The sequence below is a fragment of the Netta rufina genome, assembly GCF_964035555.1.
Source record: "Netta rufina genome assembly, chromosome: 25".
NCBI lineage: Eukaryota > Metazoa > Chordata > Aves > Anseriformes > Anatidae > Netta > Netta rufina.
In genome coordinates, this window is record NC_140149.1 from 558,684 (window position 1) to 579,352 (window position 20,669).

Genomic DNA, 20,669 nt, shown 5'->3' on the forward strand with positions numbered 1-20,669 from the left:
GAATAATGGGAAAAGGGAATGGAAATCTCCATATAGGCACATAGCTATAGGAGCAAGGGGTGGAAAGCAAAGCCCTGGGTGCACCGGGGTTCACATGGGGAAAATCGCAATGAGCTCCACCAATTGCAGCCATCATTTCCAAGAGCTCTGCTCTCACCTGGCCACTCTCCTTTCTGTTTTTTGTTTTTGTTTTTGTTTTTGTTTTTTCCCTTTTGGGAGGGTTTGGGGAATAGTTTTCCCCTTAATCCAGCAGCATTTCTCTTGCCCTCAGGTTCTCGATGTGACTCCCACCCAGGATGCACCATGTCTCCCCGGCGCCGGCTCTGACGATGATGGCCACCCAGACGGTGCCCCCTCCTCCCTACCAAGACACCCCACAGGTGAGTGTCTGCACCTGCACCCCCCAAAAAACTCTCTGTGACCCCCAGCCCAGCTTATCTTCTCATGCATTATTTACCCCTCATTGCTAAATATGAGCAGTATAAAATATTTCACCTCAAACTCTTCATTTCAGAGATTGGCAAAAATTAAACCCCTCTCGCTGCATCCAAGGTTGCAGTATTAAAGGATCTGGGGACAACCCCCTTGTGTTTTTTGCTGTTGTTGTTTCCATAATGAGCCATTTCTGGCTCATTTTGGGGTTGCAGGGTTTTCTTGGTGGCATACTTGGGTGTGCATCTTGCCTCTGTTGATGCAATGAGTGTCCCCAACCAGTCCAGCCTCCCAGTGCAGTGTCGATATTTTGCAGTAAAGTGTCTTTTGAGGCAATTTGAATGGCATTTTGATTGATTTTACGGCACTTTTGGCAATCTGTCTCAGGGAAAAAAAGACTTCATCTACAGTGTTGCTCCAAGGGGTCAAATAACCTCCTTTCCAAGCGTCATTACAGAGTTAGTTATTATAAGAACAGCAATTTGTTCCAAGAGAAACTCAGACAGAGCACCCCAACGTGCTGGATGTGGGGATTTGGGCTTCACTGAGGTCGGATTTTGGGGACGATCCCACTCCTCACAGCCTACTGCAAACTTTTGGGGGGTAAATCTATATTTCTGATTTGAGGTGCAGTGACCATCTGTGGAGACTGAATGTGAATGATCCGGATGAAGCACTGAACTGGCACAATGTTTAAGGCAGCTTTTTAGGGCTTTTATGGGAAATCATTTTTTCCCCACTTTGAAAGGGGCATGTGCTGCAAAGCGTGGCCCTGCTGCATTTCTCCACCATTTGTATCCTGGTGTCACTGCAAAAACAGAAAATCCCCCCCAAGAAAAAAAATAGAGACCCTTCCCTGCAAGTAAAATAAATAAATTGCTGCCTTGCCACGACTTTTACGCTCCCCCGAAGCCACCCGGGCCTCCTTTCTGCTCGTCTCCTTCGATGGGAAAAGGTCACTTTTGCAAATGACGCCTCGGTGGGGCTTTTATGGCTCCTCCAACTTCTGTGTCATCATTTGCTCGCTCCACTGCTCTGCTCAGAGCGTCTTTTTTTTTTTTTCTTTCTCACTTTCTCCTATTTTTTTAGTGCCTCTCTGTCGAAACGCAGTGCCTTTCTCGCTTACGCAGCAGGGAGCAGGGACACCGATTTAGTCCTAATGGGCAATTTAAGGGACTTTTAAAATAGCAGAGCTTTTCCATGGCATCCTACAGAGACATCCCCTATACCTTTCCCTGTCCCTTCTGCACCCCCATTTTCATTTAAAATGTTGCATTTGGGCACCCTTGGGACCATTGTCATCTGAACACCTTCTTTTTTATCCTTTTGAGGGGGTTGATCAAGCATTTTTTCTTCATTTCAGGAGATTTAGAGGAAATGCTGCTGTGAAGAGCACTTTGTGTTTGGGTTTTTTATTATTATTATTATTATTTGGTTTGTTGGTTGGTTTGTTTTGTTTTTCCTGTATGCTGTGGCTGCTGTGAGCTCTTCACCTGAAAATGGAAGGATTTGTTATTTCTTGGTTTTGGAAAAGCAAATTGCATGTTTATTCCTCTTTCCAAAGATGGGGCAGAGATGGGGAGGTCAGTGGTAAATAAGAAAACAAGTTGAACCATCAATTACAAGAGCTACAACCAATATTGCAAAACTCGTCTCACCAAGGGGACCATCCTGGGGAGAAAAATACTAAAAAAGGGGTTTGGGGGAGCTTTACATTAATATTGTTACTGTAGAGGCCATGCAAGCAATCAACCTCACTGTCGGAAATGTGCAAAAATGAAGAAGTGATGGAAAAAGCTGCCTTTCAGAGGAAAAATATGCTGTAATAATCACCTGGTTCTGCTACCAGCATATAACACAGAGCATAATTTATACCAAGCGTGATCACGCTCGCCAAGTGACTCTACCTGTTGGAAATAGGGAGTCTGCATAAAAATCCATGTGTTTGCCATAGTAAATTAAAAAGAAAAAACAACAGAAAGTCATCGGCCATTTCGTTGTCAAAATTGGACAAATATAGCTAGCAAAAAGAGGTTGTTTTAAAAATACATTCTCATTTTAATCACAGAAACTGATGAAAGAAGGCTTGTCCTGAAAAAGTGTTTTGTGGATGGTATCTGATATATCACAAACAAAAACAGAAGCTCTATTGTTGTTGGAGCTTAAAAATTGGGTGGAGATGTCGATTTTTCACTAGGATCAGCCTTACACACACACACACACACACTGGTGTCCTTGGCACATTTTGGGCTTGGAACCAGCATTAATGGCATATGGATTTCACGCAGTTACGCTGAGAAATTTCACTGTGAAATGCTGATGAATAAGTTAAATAATGCCAATTTAGCAGGTTGCCTTGACCTGAAGACTTTCACCGTGGTTGCTTTCAGGACTTGACATACTATAGGACTACTTTGACCATAGTTTTCAAAACAGTGAAGCAAAAAGGATTGCTGCAGTTACCTGCAAGACATCCTGGATCACGGACAGGGAGCCAGGCTAGCAGCCACTGGTTCTGGCAAAGCGTTTTCTTCCTAAAGAACCAAAAAAAGAAGAATATAATATAAATATGAATATAACTGGGAGGTGATGCAGCAAGTGATGCTGCAGAAATCCCTGATGCTCCCTCAGCTCAGCATTCACCCCTGGCTTTAACCAGGAGGCTTACGAAAGCATGGGGATATTTTACATTTTTTTTCTCTCATGCATATTTTTGGCTGTTTTCTGGAAGAAAAAAAAAATGCACCGATGCAGCTTGTGTGCGAAACTCCAGCATTTACTGGGCAGGACATCTCAGAGGAGAGAATGCAGGCATGACATCCCTATCTGCATTTTTTTCTGTTTCCTACACTTATACCTAAATCCAGACCCTTTTTCCCATCTTTTTCTGCATTTTCTCCCCATTTTCCCACCATGGAGACACTCATGCTCCTGGGACAGAAACTGGCTGCATTTTTCTTCCCTTCTCATCCCTGTAAAGCCCCTTTCAGCCATGTTTTTGGCTTCCTCCCTGCCCGGCACCCCCATCCGTCTGCAAACACTTGCATTGGAGCAACCTTTCCTATTTTTTTCTGCCGACTTGGCACGGCCGGGCTGTTCATCAGAGGTTGCATTAGGCACGGGGATTATTTTCTTTAGTCCAAGGTGAGGTAATGGCTTCGAAACAGCCGCAGAGGAGGCTTTTTTGTGAGTAATAGCCCAATTAGTTGCAGACTCAGCTGCAAACAGCCAACTTGGCAGGATTTTGGGGCTCCAACTGCCGGCGAGGACACGAAATGGGCTTCTACGTTCTGGTAAATGAATGTTAAAGTAAAAAAAGGGGAAAAGGAAAAAAAATAGCCATTTCCCCCCAAAAAATGTAAAGTAATTCTCAGTGGAGCTAGCAAGGAGGAAAAAAGGGAAAAATGAGAAAAGAGGAAGGGGAGGTATTTAATGGCACAGCCAGAGCGCTGTGCGCTGTGCAAATGCAATATTTGCATTTTGGTTTTAGTTACAAATTTGGAAGAAAGAAGACGGAAACCCAAACTGGTAGGGTGAACCCCACTTTTTTACCCAAAACTATGTATTCTCCCAGGGGAGAGAAGACGGAAGGAAATCAAGGCAATCCAGCAGCTTACTTCTGTGTTGTGAGCATTTGAAATTACATGATGCTTGGTGACTTTACAGGAGCCAAAATTCAGAGTTATGAACAATAACAGTGATTAAAAAGAGCCGTAGCAGCAGTGAAAGGTCAGGCAGGAGATATTAAAGTCAAACATTTTAGAACCAACGGGTGCCGTAGGTTGGGCCCAACATGGGTTTACGCAGCTTTTAAACAAGGTGAGAAATCTGCTTTTCCATGCCAAGACCCTGACTATAAGGGTGAGTTTTGCTGAAGACAACCATGGGCATCTGCACATATGCACACAAGTCTTTATAAACATATATAAAATATTTAGCAAGACACAGAGGCTTCTTTTTGCTACCCAGCTTGGGGGAGGATAGAAGATTTATGGAGGAAAACAGGCAAATGCTAATTTTTACAGAATTTCAGCACTAGAGCAGGTAAAGCATCTACTTTGTGCATTAATTTTACACTGGGATTTTGAGTTAAGAACTGCACAAGTTTGGAGAGTTGGGGGTGCTGATGCATTTGAACCCAAAGAGATTGAACTTCTACCCCAGGCTTTCTTAATTACTTTTTAAAACCAAATCTTGTAAAGCAACATGTTGCATGGTGTATGTGAGACCCATCTGCAGTCTGGCAGGAAACAATGCAGATTTCTCTAATGCGATGTTAAGCTTAAGTGGAAATTACCCTTAAATGTGTGCACAAGCATGTGCAAATGAGGAAACACATCCTGTGCACATGGGCATGGATGTTTTGGGAGTGCTTTGGGGGTGATGCTAGGAGGATGTGAAATGATTTGCATGTGTGCTGGTGTAGACTCGTTTCACATATTAAACTCACATTTATTTAACTAAAATAATTGCACACTTTTTAAAAGCAAGTCATTAGTTAGCAGAGCCATTTATTACATAGCAGACATAATTTTAATGGTAGATTTTCAACCCTGGTGCATTGTGCGTCCTGTCCCAGCAGCCTTCTGGGACTGCATCGGCAATAAAGACAGGTGTTTTGAACCAAAAAAAAAAGTTGCTTTTCTGTCTGGCTGCTTGCTTTGCTAAAATGACTCATCCCTGGGCTCAGCGCACCAGAGAGTTGGAAGAGGCTCCCATTATTTTTGAAGAAAGCAGACTGCCTGTGTGTCTAGAGAATCACACCTTCTTGCTTTGAGCAACCTCTGTTCAGTCACGAGACAAATGTTGCAGCTGATTTAATCAGGGACTTCTGAGTGCTTCTGTGGAGAGGAGGTCAGAGCACCTGCATTTCCCCCTAACAAATTACCCCCGTGTCTGCTGTCTCATGGTGCACTGAGGAAGACATCAAGCTTTCTCCCTTGCAGGTCTGACTGTATTTCCCCCATGAAGTGGAATAAGTGCTAATCCTGCTGCCAAACTCAGCGATGCTCAAGCTGGGCAACGTGAGCAGAAGTGCAATAAACCCCATTTTTGTGTTTCTTTCCTTCCCTCCCTCCCTCCCTCCCTCCCTCCTTCCTTCCTTCCCTCCTTCCTTCCTTCCTTCCTTCCTTCCTTCCTTCCTTCCTTCCTTCCTTCCTTCCTTCCTTCCTTCCTTCCTTCATTCCTTCCTTCCTTCCTTCCTCCCTTCCTCCCTTCCTCCCTTCCTCCCTTCCTCCCTTCCTCCCTCCCTCCCTTCCTCCCTTCCTCCCTTCCCAGATGACAGCCACAGCCCAGCAGCCCACCAAGGCTCAGCCTGTGCACCTCACCACCACACCAGCAGCCGCCAACACGCCCGTGCCCACTGCAGCTGGTGACCCCCAGGCGCAGCTGGAGGCCGACAAGCGAGCCGTCTACAGGTGATGCAAGCCAACATCAATGTGCATTAATTACTTAGTGCGTCACTGAATACATTATTTCGTTAATGTATTCCTTAGTCTCGTGAATGCCTTGAGTCAGTAATGCATTGATTTAACGCATTGGGTAATGCAGCAACTCACTGATGCATTAATTATTATAATGCACTACTAACTTGCTAATGTTCAAACACATTAATTAATGCACAGGAATGGATTCATTAGCAATTAGCTCCTTTTTAGCAATAATAGCTATCAATAATATTGCATAGTGGTGGAGTTTCTTTGTGGAACTAGTTTTGCAACACCATGGGATCTCCTATGTTCAGCAGCACCTGTCCCCCCCGAGAAATATTCACCTCCAGGAATTCCAAATCGGGTGTTTTTTGAAAAACTCTGTGATTTGAGGCACAAAAAGCACTCAGGAGGAGCAAAGACAGACATTAAACTGAAACATGCAGTTTGTGCATCCGTACAGTGCTCAGGCAACTACACCTGGGCCTCTCCAGTCTGCTTTTTTGTCACTGTGGGGATAATAATATATCATACTATAATGTATACAGCAATGATGTAGGATAATTGTACTAAGTAATATAATAAGTAATGTAATTATATATGATATGTAATTAATTACAATATTATAATGTATACAGTACTAATATAACAATAATGTATAATCTTTTAATATAATAAGGCTTATATAAGGCTTAAGGTTAAGGAGTAACACCCAGTTAACAGCCAGAGCTATGGTTCGTGGATGTGTGGAGCCACATGGGCCCTGTGGGAGGTTCTGGGGGCTCCTGAGCCAAAACCTGCAGATTGGAAGTTAAGACATTAAAATATTTCACCTCCAAATATTCACGTATAGTGAGTCCAAAATGCCCTGAAAGGGAAAGGGATCAGTGAAGAAAAAAACACCTTTTTCCTTTTGCAGCTGTGCAATGAGTTTCTGCTGGGTTAAAGGAAGAATTTCCACAGCATTCATGGGTGTGGCTTTATTGCAAAACTGAAAAATATTTTGGAGTTTTAACAGCCTTAATCTGATGGGTCAAAAATGCCATACATGCCATTTTGGGTATATTTCCTACATGGGAAAGTGGTGACAAAACTGCAGGCGGCATCTTGGCTGGTACTATGTGTAGACTCAGACATCCAAATCCAGGTACTCATTTTTGGGTACCAGCCACAATTAGCCCCAAAAGCATGTTTTTATGTATAAAAGCATACTGAATGAACCAGTTTTGCTGCATACATGGCCTGGGGGGTTCCAGCCCTGTGCAAAATCTGAATATTAACCTATACAGTTTTCATGTAGAGTATGTATACGTAATTAGATATCAAATAGGTGTTTTAGCAGCTGGCTACATGCCATGCTCCCAGTACTGCATCCTCTACCAAAAACAATAGATTTTTGTTAATTTTCAGTAATTACACAAAGGCAGAAAGCAATGGCTGTACACATTGGTCAATCAACCTGGAGGGAAATCACCAGGAAAATGCAACGGGAAATATAAAAGGCAATGGATGAGTGGCCACTAAGTCACCACCAGGTTTTATGCTCTAGCAGGAGTTTTATCACCCATTAAAAAAAAAAAAAAAAAAAAAAAAGGAAACTAATCCACCCCCTCCCTGCTTTGTGTGGTGACAGCCGAGCATCTTTGTGGGGACTGGTCCCCAGCAGCATCACTTAAGGTTTGGACAAACAAAAGATGATGCCCCAAAGAAATGGGCACTGAAAACTGCTCTTGTGAGCTCTGTGCACTGGGTTTCCAAGCAGGACAAGTCCATGCTTCCTTGCAGACTGTTTCTTTTTAATGGAGAAAAAGAAAATGGATTTTGGCGCTGGGGGAAAGAATACGAGTGCATGTTGTGCTGTGCTGCCCTCTCTGTGCCTGCGTCGCAGCCCCGCTGCCAGCTCGCAGGCAGCGCCCTGCTGAATGTGCGAAATTAGGCCATTAGAGGAATTCATTTCTCTTTATTAGCCCGTGTCAAATCCTTTTTATTAGTGGCTGCGAACGACCTCTCTCCTGCAGGAAAATGTCAGGCCGGTTCAGCCCTTTTATTTGCTCCGTGCCACTGCGGAACAAGCTCTTCTACTTTTATTCCCTCTCGGCTTGGGGTGGGCACAAATGGGTTGGGAAGGCAGGCAGCTGAGCTGTGTACAGACCACATTTGGGGCCAGATCCAGAGGACTGCCTCCCAAAAAAACAGATTTTTGCAAAAGCAGATTCTGCCAAAGCAGGTGTTTCTACCCCCAAACTCTTCCCAGTTCCACAGGGCTGAATCTCTGCCTCCATAACATCTGTGGTGTGGAGAATACTCCTGTTTCCCCTTACATCCTGGATATCCATCCCGTATTTCACAGTGAGGGTGGGATCCAGATGTAAAATGCCAAAGCCCCATGGTGCCCATACCATTCCCCTACATTTGGCATCCACAGGATGGCTAGAAATGCAGAAAAATACATTTTTTTTTTCATGGAAAAGGAAAAAGAATTTGCAACAATTTAGCACCCAGCTCATGGCAGAAATCCAAATTTCACTGGTCCTCAAGACTGTTCAAAAAGGGGCCTTCATGCTCTCCCTGAACCTGCCCCTGGGCGTTTTGCATTTCGACCTTTGTTTTGTTTTGTTTTTATTTTTATTTTTATTTTTATTTATTTCTTTTTTTATTATTATTATTTTCCAGATAAAAATCAAACCATCATACCCTCAGCCACATTGCTTCCCCATCTTGCCAGCACTGCAAGAAATTTGTGAAGGTCAATCATTAATACATAAGAGTACAGGGATGCAGGTACCCTTGGTACCTGCAGATCCTCAAAGCAAAGGGGCTAAATATGCAACTCCCCCACCAAAAAACACACACAATAATTTCACTCACTAGCGCAGGGTGGGTTCATGCATTTCCTTCCTCATTGGTTTTTGAAATGGCATCTGCTGCGAGCCATGGGTTCATAAGGCCAGTAATTCATACCACAGCTTGGAATTTGCCGTTCATATCCCTCAGCTAAGCCCCAGCGGGGTGGCTGAAATTATGGAATTATTCCCCCCCAGCCCCTCCCCATCCTCTCCAGCCTTGGCGAATCTTGCATTAAACCAGGATCAGGCCAGATTAGACCATAATATGCTGCAGTATTAGCAGCTGCAAATGAAGACTTAGCCGAGGTGTTTAACCCCTTCGCCTGACTCTGGTTTGGAAGAGACCTGCAGGAAGCCTGGAGTTGAGCCGTAATCATCTCTTCTTTGGGCCAAAATTGCTTCTTTTGCCCAGCACTTTTTAGAGCTGTATGTATTAGAGGCACCTCCAGAATATTTTTCTGAAGGAGGTGAGACCAGGAGGCAAACCCTGTTGCACTGGGATAACTGGGGTGCCCTTGCTGCACACAGGGGGAAGGGAACAATCCCTGCAGCAGCCTTTTGCCTTCCTCTCCTGAAAGTTGCCTCAAATACTTCAATATTTTTAAAATTGCACTGCTGGAGAGGCTCCCTGAGGGAGGCACTAACTCCTGGTCTTCATCACCTGCTTTGCCACATGTTTTGGTGTAGCACATATATTTGCATTTTATATTGCGTCAGATTAGTGTCATTGTTAGAGCTAATTGTGGATTCACAAACAGGAAGGCAAGCCTGTTTTTGAAGGGGGTCTTGTGTTGAGAAAGAAGAGAGATTTGGCCCAACTCCTCCTTTGTGTGTAGACACAAATGTGCTTGAAGAAGGAGAAAAGAGCCCTCTCAATGGGGTAGCAACCCATGCAGCAGAAGTGAGCGGTATCTGTGGCATAAACAGACATCGTGCGTATGTAGAAATGCCAGCCCTTCCCTGCCCATCATCTCCAACTGACACATATTTTTGGGTGCCTTTTGGCCTGGATCCCAGTGCAGATGTCAATTCCTGAAGCATGAAGAAATCAGGATGACAGCCAGTGCCAAGACAACTGCCACAAAGCCAAAGCTTTTTGCCCATTGCAAAACGATTCTGAAACAGGTGACTCTGGTGAAATGCTGTGAAGCACCAAGATGTCAGGAGAAGCCGTGCCTAGAGGAGAAGATGGTGCATTTTGCAATTTTTATTTTTAATTTTTATTTTTTAATTTTGTAAAAGGTCTAGAGGGACCTCAGTCAGTATTGGCTTGGGAGTGAGGTTTGCAGTACCGGGCTCTTACAGGCTGGGAGGGAACAGATAGGTGATGTGGGGTAAAAGCAGATGGGGGACCTAAAACAGTTGACATTATAGGGGGATCTTCTCTGTCCTTCACAGGCACCCGTTGTTCCCGCTGCTTACTCTGCTCTTTGAGAAGTGTGAGCAGGCAACACAGGGCTCTGAGTGCATCACCTCGGCCAGCTTTGACGTTGACATCGAGAACTTTGTCCACCAGCAGGAGCAGGAGCACAAGCCCTTCTTCAGCGATGACCCAGAGCTGGACAACTTGGTAGAGGGGGCTGGGGCTTGGTGTATGGCCTGGGGGGCTGAGGAAGGGGTAGGGATGAGGAATGTGTCACTGGGGCCTAACAACTTGGGGATCTGATTGTAGCAGTGGCCACCTTGGCAATGTTCTCCATAGACCCTGAGAGATTTTTCTCTGAGACCTTCTCTGAGACCTTCTCTATAAAATCCTCTGCAAGAACAAACTCCAGCCCAATTTTTGACTAGTTTTCTTGCACAGATACCACAGAATCAACGCATCTGGAAACAGCCAAGCTTGATGGCTGGTTTGTGCCCCTAAACCAAAAGTCTTTGCAGGAGTCACTCTTTTTGGTGTAGCATGTGATGCCGTCCACCTTCTTGTCTGTCACCACCTCAGCTCACTCATGAGCAGCTCTTGTTCAACAAGCAGGGCAAAATAAGAGTTTTTTTTTTCCAGAAAAGGAGATGTATATCAAAGGTTTGGGCCATTTTGGGCTGTTTTTGGTACTTTCCCCCCAGTAGCAATCTACATTTCCTTCCAGAAACATTTCCTGAGAAGCCTGTGCTTTGGATGGAGCTTTTCTCTTGCAGGGACTTAGGGAACATCCCCAAATCCTATTACTTTCTCTGGAAAGCCTCCATACATGGTCTCTGTGGCAGGCATGTGGGTGGGCATGATCACAGCACTGTCCTATCACTCTCACCCAGTGCTCCACAAGCAGGTTTTATGGTCAAAAAAAGAAATTTCACCCACCTGAGATGATGCAAAGAGCAAAACTCCTTCTCTGGGGGATGACATGGCCCCTGGGACCCATTGCAGAGGGATTTCCAACAGAAAAGAAGCAAAATGCAATTCACAAGCAGTTTGTCTGATGACCTGGCACAAGGGAAAGAAGAGCAAGCAATGCACATCCAAAACAAGTGCTTTCCTAAAATCAAGTATTTTCAAAATGGATTAAAATACTGCATCTTTTGGGCCAAATTTCAGCTCATGGAGGAGAGCTTTGTGAAATCGCTAACTCCAGACTGGCTTAGCCCCTCCAAAAACTATGGGATGTGCAAAGTTCTGTTTGCAGATTACTGAGCTCATTTTGTCATGTCTTACAGACAAGAAAAGAAACTGCTCTGGGACAAGTGACAAAAAAAGCAACATTTTGGATTGTTCCAATGTAGATCCTGAGGATGAACATGCACCAAATGTTGAGGTGCACCAAAAAAGAAAAATTAAATTAGATAAAAATGGGTGCAACGATCTAGCAAAAGGAGAGTGACAGAGTTGGAGCCAGCTGGAGCTAAACAAAATTAAAATTTATGAGGGAGGAAAACCTATTCCCACATGTATCAGGCTGAAACATCTCCAGCAAATGGTCAGTGTGGGAGATGTGTCCACAGAGATGGCTTCTTTTAATAAAAAAAAAAACAAAAACACAACACACAAGTGATGGGCTTGGGTTCATAAATGTTTAATTTGGGAGCATCTCTTGCTGCCATGGTGCAATTTGCCTGTGGCAATTTTGCACCAATCCCATGTATGTCTTGCACCACTGGATATGTCTATATTCATGTGCACACATATGTGCATATTTGTACATTTGCCTTGTTTCTAGGACATGTATATAAATTATATATACATGTATATATTCTGACCCAGTCCCCCAAAATTCTCCAAAGCCATCCAAATCCCTAAGTGCACATGGCCTCCTGCAAGGCAGAGATGGATGGGGATGCTGAGGAAGGACCACTTCTGTTGGTGGGAAGCACCAACTGGAGGGAATTTCAGATGAAAATGTCTTGCAGTGCTCAAAACTCAACATTTCCACCTGTTCCTGAGGCAACACTCTTGCCAGGCTTTTCCCCATCCAAAATCTGTTTGCGTTGTCATGTTTTTTTTTGTATTTTTTTTAACGCCACTGATTCCCTGGAAATCGGTGGTGGCAAAGTGGGGATGAAAAGGCCAGCGGCATTAGCTATCATTAGAATAAGAGTCATGTATTCCTCACTGCCGAGATGCACATAATTAGAAATTAGAAAAAGGTCAGATCTCACCATTATCAACTCAATCAGCTGCCGAGTGCCACACAGTCAATTAATTCAGCATCTGTATTTTTTACAACCCCGCGCACGTACGCCGTTGGACTGTAACTCTTTATCCGGACAGATATACGGCGCAGCGGAGCAGGGACATAAAATGAGACCCTAAGCAAATGAGCTGAGATAATTGAGAGATTTATTTTTTATACATATATGTGTCAGGTCTTTTTGCCTGTGCCCTTGAATATTGACTTTCATGGCCATGAGCCCCAGGAGGATGTGGAGAGGTGGGGCGCGACACCTCCACCTTGCACTTAACCTGTGCCAAGTACAGAGGAGGGCAAAAGCACAGAAAAAGCATAAAAAAGGGAAAAATGCTGGCCACACCTGAAATTTGTTTGCAAACCAAAAATTGGGTTTCTCCATCATGGAGCTGCTACCTGAGTTTGGCCCTGGATTTTTCGGGATGTTTCCCAACCTCGGCAACTCACAGTTTGTAAAGATGACCACTAAAATTTGCAAGTTAAAAAAACCCTTTGAAATGCAAAGACTCTTTGTTACATAAAACTGGATTTATTGCCCCGGAGTGAATAGCTGAAATTTTATATATTATGCAAGATTTCAAACAGCGGCTGTAAAACTTAAGGTTTCAGCTTGGCAAGAGGAATGTTTCATGTGTAAATTTTTTAATGTTTATGGGGTATGTTTTAATGAGGCCCAGGCTTTGCACCAGCAACAGCTTACGGCAGTGCTGCAGCCCCATAATCTTGTTAGAAAAAGTGGCCTCTGGAGAATAACCAAACGCATTTCTACATCCAGGGCTTTGCATCAGACTTTTTTTTGGGCATTGGGAGAAATTCCCATGAAGGCAATGGTAATTTTTGTGAATTTTCACCTCTTGGGATCACAGAGATAGCAGGGGTGTGGAGGGAAAAGAAATGCAGCAGTGCAGAAGGATGGGCTCTGGGATGGACTTCGGGTGAGAATATTGATCTTTTTGGCTTTTTTTGGTTTGTTGAGAATGGAGATGCTTTAAACTCTGCCATTGTGCCCGTGCACAGATGGTGAAGGCAATCCAGGTGCTGCGCATCCACCTCCTGGAGCTGGAGAAGGTCAACGAGTTGTGCAAGGACTTTTGCAACCGCTACATCACCTGCCTCAAAACCAAGATGCACAGTGACAACCTACTCAGGAACGACCTGGGGGGCCCCTACTCCCCCAACCCCTCCTCCATCAGCCTCCACCCTCAGGTAACGCCTTAAAATCGCCTGCAATCGCCATCGTTGCACGTTGGCCAACATGCAAGTCACATGAGGTTTGGGGATTGCTCTGCAGCTCCCGTGGGCTCCAGGAAGTTTGTTAAAATCCATCCCAACCTGAGGAAAATCATTTTTAAAAAAGGTATCTTGCTCATATCATGCAAAAATTGTGAAGATTTTTTTTTTTCCTTTTTTTTCTTATATAGTTTTGTAGTGGGTTTTTCTCATGGCCTTTTTTGTGTGCATGTATGTGTGTGTGTTTGGATTTGGCTGCAGCCCCAATGCTTGCAGCTCCTGCTGCAATGCAAGGACTTCTGCTTAATCTCCTATTGCCGCAGCAACAACATGCACAAGGAGGGAAATGCAGAAGCCATGCAAACGCATGGGCAAATGGACAAGAAATTTGCATTTGTGCTTTGCAAGTGTTTCATGAAAAATACAGTTGTTGGTGGGAGGGACGGGAACACGTCAGTTTTCTCTGCCACTTCCTCACTCCACATTGTCATCTTCATTTCAAGGCATCTCAACAAATTTTGGGTCTCAAGTGACCCTTTTTAGCTTTGCTGCTCCAGCACTCTCTGCATGATCAAGGTTCACACCATGGTATTTTTTTGTATAATTTGAGTTTTAGCCTGGAGGAGAAAACAGCTGGTGCCTCAAGCACAGTGGGAAAGTACAAGGAGATGCACAAGAACTGCAGAAATATCAACTGAAATAGCCAAACTAAAAAAAGCCACCACCTTGGTGGCTTTAGGGACAACACAGGGGATTTTACCTTAATATTTGGAAGAAAAATCAGGTATTGCTTGGGTATTTATCTCTTTCCGATACTGATTTTTTTTTTTTTTTGTGTGGGAAAATGACACTTGGGGTTGCCCAATCCCCCCAGAAATAATGGTAGCCAACTCAAAATTAGCCAGAAGGTTGCCAGGCACCTCTTGGCACTATTCCCACAAGGGAGGCAGATGCCAGGGGCTTTTTTTGGATTTTCAAGGCACTTTGAAGGTGGTGGAAAGGGAAAAAAAACAATCATTTTTAGCTGCTTAGCTGCAAGTACTGCACAGATCAAAACTCCTGGTATGACACTCAGAGCCACTTTGTTTCCCCAACACAGGGAAGGAAAACATGGAAAAGTTTTATTTCTTATTTGGGTTTCCTGAGAGCACCAAACCACTTAATCATTGATCTAAAAAAACAGCTTCTCTCTATTTTCTAATAATCTCTAGAAATGGACTTACTATCCCTTCACTGCTTTATGGTAGCATTCCTTATGATCAAAATTAGCAAGACACTTGCATAAAAGAGAACAATAATTGCTCAACGAGCATCTCGTTTGTAATTTATTAGTTTCTATTATTGTGCATTGCCATGGCAACAGCTCGCATCCCGGGTGATGAGAGAGATGTTAGATATGAGCCGACGAAGCTCCCGGTCCCAGCAAATGGAGATGCACGTTTTTTATCAGTAATTTTCATGAAAATAATAAGTGAGGGAGTTAATGAGATGGAAAGCCGTCCTGTGGCTATTGTGATTTTTTTTCCTCTCTTCCTTTTTTTTTTTTAAGTGTTGATCTAATTAGAATGCATCGGTCAGGAAAAGTAATGAGGATTTAGTGCCTCACAAAGAGGTGGGGATCGTATCAGAAAATTAGCACAAGTCTTTGGAAAATAATCAGGCCCATGTAGAGGTGCTGCACACCTCAGATTTCTGCAATGATGGAGCTGCCCCCATTTCCCTTCCAGGCAGGACAGGAAAGTTAAGAAACTCAAGTGAGGCCTTGGAGGCAGTTGCTAAATAAATGGGAACTCACCCAGGAAAAAAGCAATTGGAGGGAAAATGCTGCAGGATTGTCACACTGGCTCAAGGATGAAAGGATTTTCAGTGGCAACAGCAGCTGAAATATTCATGGTGACAGCCCAGAAGGAGACACCATCTCATCTGGTCACTGGATGAGGATGACATTCCAGTGTCGATATAAAGGCAATTTTTTTCTAATTACCCAACTCAGCAATGTCAAGTGCCTGAGTGCTTCAGCTGGTTCAGCTTCAGCTTGAGTATACTTGAATTGAGCATGGATAAAGCTTAGAAAAACAACAGTGGACACACTTTGACTTGGTAGTGTTAGGTCAGAGGTTGGACTAGGTGATCTTGGAGGTCTCTTCCAACCTAGATGATTCTGTGATTCTGTGACTTTTTGTCCATCAGCTAGGTCTTAAGAGCTGGGGATGCTCCTGAGAACTGTGGGATCTGTATTTAAAAGATGGCAAGTGGGACGATTTTGCTAATTATTGTTCTAGTAATCTCACACCACAGGTAGGTAAACACCTAAGCAGCTACTAATTTAGGATTTTTTGTTTTTAATCCAAATAATAGAAATGTGATTAATTGACAAGGTTTCTCAGAAAAGAAAATAGGTTTTCTCAGAGCATGGGAGGGACATCAATCATTTTGTGAGGAGATACACCAGGTCAGTCATGAAAGCTTGTGCAAAGTTTTTGACCACATGACAGCCTGCTTAAAAAATGATGCATATGCCATAACAAGGATGTTAACTGAATCTGAGGAAACGGCAGATGGAACCGTCAAAATGCCACTGTGGAAAACTCACGGTTGGATTTTCCTGTTGTCTCTGAAAAAGAGAGCTCATGGCTTGGCTTTATGTGGGTTTTTTAATATGAAAAATTCAAGAATTGCTGGAAATGCAAAAATGCCATTGAAGAAAAAGAACCTGGGCAGGTACATGATTTGCAAATCATGCAAACAGGTTTTTCCTCTGTTGCTGAAATCTTCTCATGTCACTAAGTTTGTAGGTGACTCCTGGCATTGACCAACTTCAGGTGAAATGTTTTTTCCTGTGCAGTAAGCCTTCCACAAACCTTTGATAACTTAATGATATTTTTCTACCCCATTTTCTCCATTGCTTTCTCATTTGCTTGCAAGAAAAAATATACTGCAAGACCAATCACATTGGGAACCAAAGCACCACCAAGGAGGTTTAATTTTGATTACATCTTCTGGTTTTCAGTCCCTGTCTTAAGTGAGAATTGCAGCAGATTAGCAGCATTTGTATGGGCATTGCCAGGATGGCAGTTCTTCTTGTCTTCCTCCTCAACTTTTCTGATGGTTGGAGACTGGTGGTTGGATTGCCCTGACTCAGTGAAGTGTTTTCTGTATAGGCCTTAATTTATCCAAGTTTTGCCAGGTGGACATGCCTTGATTTCTCAGTTATTTAAAGACAACGTATTTTTATCCCCATCCATCCACCCATTCATCCTTGATAAAGCCCTACATTTCCTGTGTTTGAGTTTGGCCAGCTCTCCCTTGGCAGACTTGTAGGTGTCTTTTTTCTCCAACTAATCCAGATTTCCCCCAGTTCAGCTCAAGAACAAATAAATTTCACAAATTTAGGAGGGGAAAAAAAACTTTTACGCATGTGTGCCACCCAAAAATAAATTGCCATATCATGAAGCACAAGCAGTAGGAAAGCAGTGCAAGTGCACTTACTCTTGGGCACTTGGCCTTTGACACTTGCCTTGTTGTAACAAAGTTTTTGTTGTTGTTGTTCAATGCAATATGTACCAGGTCTGTTTCCTCATTAAAGTACTTTTAATTTGGAGAAAGCATGTTTTGCTGTAGAGTTGTAGAATGTTGGTGCCAAGATGTATCTGCAGAGACACCTAGTGATGCATTTTTTTACACTCAAGTGCCAAAATTGCTAGAAACATTCCAGTCCTGAAATATAAAACATTTTCCAGTACAACAAAATAATGAGCATAATGTAATTTGGCTGAACAATTGCAATCCAATGCAATTAGTATGTGAAATAGATTTTAAATTTTCTTGAAGATATCTACATTTATTTTAAGGCAGAGCCTCCACTTCCATTGGGTACCTTTGGTTTTACTGTGCTGATGTAGAAACACCATGAAATTCTCTCATTCTTTTTCTAATAATCCCTAGTATTCATTTCTGGACACAACTGAGCTAGTATTTTGGGACAACTCTCCTTTACACCACCAAAGTATCTTTCCAGGGAGAGAAAAATGCAATTTTTGTCATCATAGAATGCTGCTGAAAATGGCTATGACAATTATGTCTGGAGATGGTAGTTTCTCATTACCACTTTCATCTATTCTGAATTATTTCTTCCCCATGCAATTCCAGGAGAGGAGCTCTGGATGTCCCCAGGCTGATCCAAGTCTCCAGTCACCCCTTGATGTATCTAACTGCTTCTCAAGGCTCTCCAAGGAGCCCATTTTGTTTTATACAACTACTTCCATCATGTTCATTAGACGGCCACTTACCAAAAACCTTATCACAGTGCATCAAAACTGACTGGTTTTTGCTTTCTGTATGTTAAGCAGCCCTTCTTTTTCAAAATTCCTCTGGTACTAGGGAAACGATATAAAAAAATCACAAGTATTTTATGGTCCTATTTGCAGTCTTTTTATTAGTTTAACTACTTGTTACAAGGAATGTCTGGGATTCAAAGCAAAAATTCATTGTCCCGCAGCTGTTGCAGCACAGTTTCCAGGTAAATAATGTTCAAATTGTCAATGCAGAGGATAAAAATAACACACTATGGAGACAGTGGTTATATTGTTTTGGGCTTGCTGAGGACAGTCAGTTTGATGGAAAAATTGGAGGAAAAATTGGAGCAGGGGATTTTAACAGCAAAAGTGTGCAGGAGAATCAGAGTTTATTCAGAACATTTTCATGGGGAAAAAAACAAACAAACAAACAAACAAAAAAAAAAAACACAAGATGAAATGTGCCCCGTGCTGATGAAGAGCACTATCTGTGTACTGGCAGAGAGGGTGACTTTGTGGGATTATTCAGCATAAATAAATATGTAAGCAGGGAAAACCTTTTTAATCGCATTATGACCTGTCATGCCAAAAAATGGTCTCCTTTGCAACAATTATTTAGGGGTACTGCAGTAGCATGACAGCCGACAGCCAAAACAGGAAAAGAAGGAAGAAAAACACCATGTTGGTGATGTCATCATGATGTCATCAGTGATAACTTGGGAAAAAAGTGAAAAAGAACCGTGAAAAAAAATTAATTGATCATTGATCTGTGTGTTCAAATTATCATCTCCATCATTTTATTGCTAGAAAGAGGGGATCTGTGGCTTTTTCTGACCCAATCATATTTGCATTGCCAGTGTTCTTGCACGTCAATAGTCCAGAGAAATTCTCTTTTCTTAGACCAAGAAATAGGTTTCTTGAAGAAAAGCATCAAAATGAGGGGAAGTTTAAATAAGAAGATAGAAAATCCCTTCCGTTGGTGTTTTGTTCAACAGTTGAGAAACAGCAGGACAACAGAGAAGTGAGACAGAATGGGAAAATGGGTCAAAAAGGGAGAGAAAAGATCCTAGTTTTCTTCCTACTTTTCTGGAAAAAAAAAAAAGTGCATTTTTATCTCAACTACAGCTGGGAAAATTGTAGATCTATAGCTGTCTCAGGCTTATTTTGAAAGGATGATTTTATCAATATTAATGGCATAACACACAAAAATCTTGCACTTCCAGGAGACCGTGGTACTTCGCCTTGTATTCCCACATATCCTCCCATCATGACACCCTTTCCTCCCCAAAGTGTTTCTATAAATACTCAAATAACCAATTTGTTCTTATTCCACTTGCAGCTCACAGGTGAAAACTATGCTGGAGCTGGGGTTCATACTGACATTACAGTACGAGGGGAAGAAATGCCCATTTTTGCAGAAAGTTAGCTTAAGGCTACAAAGAATTACGTCAAATGAGTCATATTATTATTATTTTCACTTTTTAATTATTATTCTGGCAAGGGGAAACTGCTGGTTGTTATTTTCTGGTGCTCTTATTGGAGACCTGTGCTGTTTACGTGCTTTTTTTTGAAAGTTTAACTTCTTTTCTGAGCTCTCTGCTATGCTTGACCTGGCATTTAGGAAAAGCTGCTTCATCCAGTTCCAGCCAAAGGACAAAAAAATAAAGACGTTTGTAAAAAGAAGATGACAGTGGGAGAAATTGCTTCTCATCATCTAGTGTGCACTTTTTTTCTTACTGGAAATAGTGGCTGCACAAAAAGGGTGGGGTTGGTTAGACATCAAGCAAGAGCTTTGCGAAGTGCCATTCCTTGTTTTTCTGTCTTTTTTTTTCTTTCCAGCTGGGTCAAAAGGAAAGCCCCCTTCTGCACTTTTGCCTGTAAAAAAGTCAAGGAGGAAAACCCAAAACCCTTACTGCATGTGCAACTTCTGTCTTCCCTCTTTTCGCAGGAGATGCTGCAGAGCTCACCCGCAGCACTGCCGGCTGCGTCCAACCCCCCACCAGGCATTGTGGTGCCTGCAGCCGCGCTGCCCCCGGGCAACCTGGCCATGGGTGCCGGGAGCGGGTCGCCCGCCGTGCCAGGTAGGGCCAGCGGGGAGCACAGCAGGGGCCAGCTGGGGGGGTTGCGGCACCCCCACGAGCCCTCTCTTCCGCAGGTGGAGCCCTGTACCAGCCCGTGACGATGGTGACGTCGCAGGGCCAGGTCCTCACCCAAGCCATCGCCCCCGGAGCCCTGCAGATCCCCAACGCCCAGGTACAGCCACCCCCATGCCAGTTCCCTTGATTTACCCATTTTCCACGGTGATTTGCACTGCTGAGACTTGGGCAGGGGGTGAAGGAGGAGGAATAAATTCTCCCCAAATTCCAAAGGGTTCAACCCTTGGAGTATTCCAAATATATCATGAGCAAGGAAGGGTGATCCAGTCCTTCTGCTGCATGCATCAAGTTTTTTTGTGGGTTTACTGGTTTTATTTCCATCCATGTAGAAGCCCTTTCTTAACCCAGGTTGAGGAGAATTGCAGTGATTTCTCATGGGGGATTTTTGTGTAGGGTAAAGGATCTGCACCAAAATGATCCACCAAAATGTAGGTATCTTGACAGATCACCTGCATCATCTGTCCCACACAGCAATGAAAAGGGTCCTTTTTTCCCTTTCTTATCATCACTTAATGGATTTAGGGTATTTTTTAGGCATTTGCTCTATTACTACTCCTTGTTTGATTAGCCATGCAGGGGTTCCCTGCCGTCTCTCAATAAAGCAATGATCTGGACAACTTGCTGTCTGCACCAGAAAGACTGCGTCATCTACAATCTCTTA

At 43.3% G+C, this 20,669-nt stretch overlaps 1 protein-coding gene across 4 annotated transcripts in view; it reads left to right on the forward strand.

Annotated features, from left to right (window-relative positions):
* Nucleotides 1-20,669, forward strand: part of PKNOX2 (PBX/knotted 1 homeobox 2) — an 86,730-nt gene that overhangs the window by 58,423 nt on the left and 7,638 nt on the right. For all 4 annotated transcript variants that reach the window (XM_084301535.1, XM_084301533.1, XM_084301536.1 and 1 more), the window contains 6 exons: nucleotides 272-380; nucleotides 5,710-5,849; nucleotides 10,106-10,277; nucleotides 13,345-13,533; nucleotides 19,801-19,933; nucleotides 20,008-20,105. In XM_084301535.1, the coding sequence (XP_084157661.1) occupies nucleotides 297-380; nucleotides 5,710-5,849; nucleotides 10,106-10,277; nucleotides 13,345-13,533; nucleotides 19,801-19,933; nucleotides 20,008-20,105 (816 nt within the window). In that variant the 5' untranslated portion in view covers nucleotides 272-296. The remainder of the gene's footprint in view (nucleotides 1-271; nucleotides 381-5,709; nucleotides 5,850-10,105; nucleotides 10,278-13,344; nucleotides 13,534-19,800; nucleotides 19,934-20,007; nucleotides 20,106-20,669) is intronic.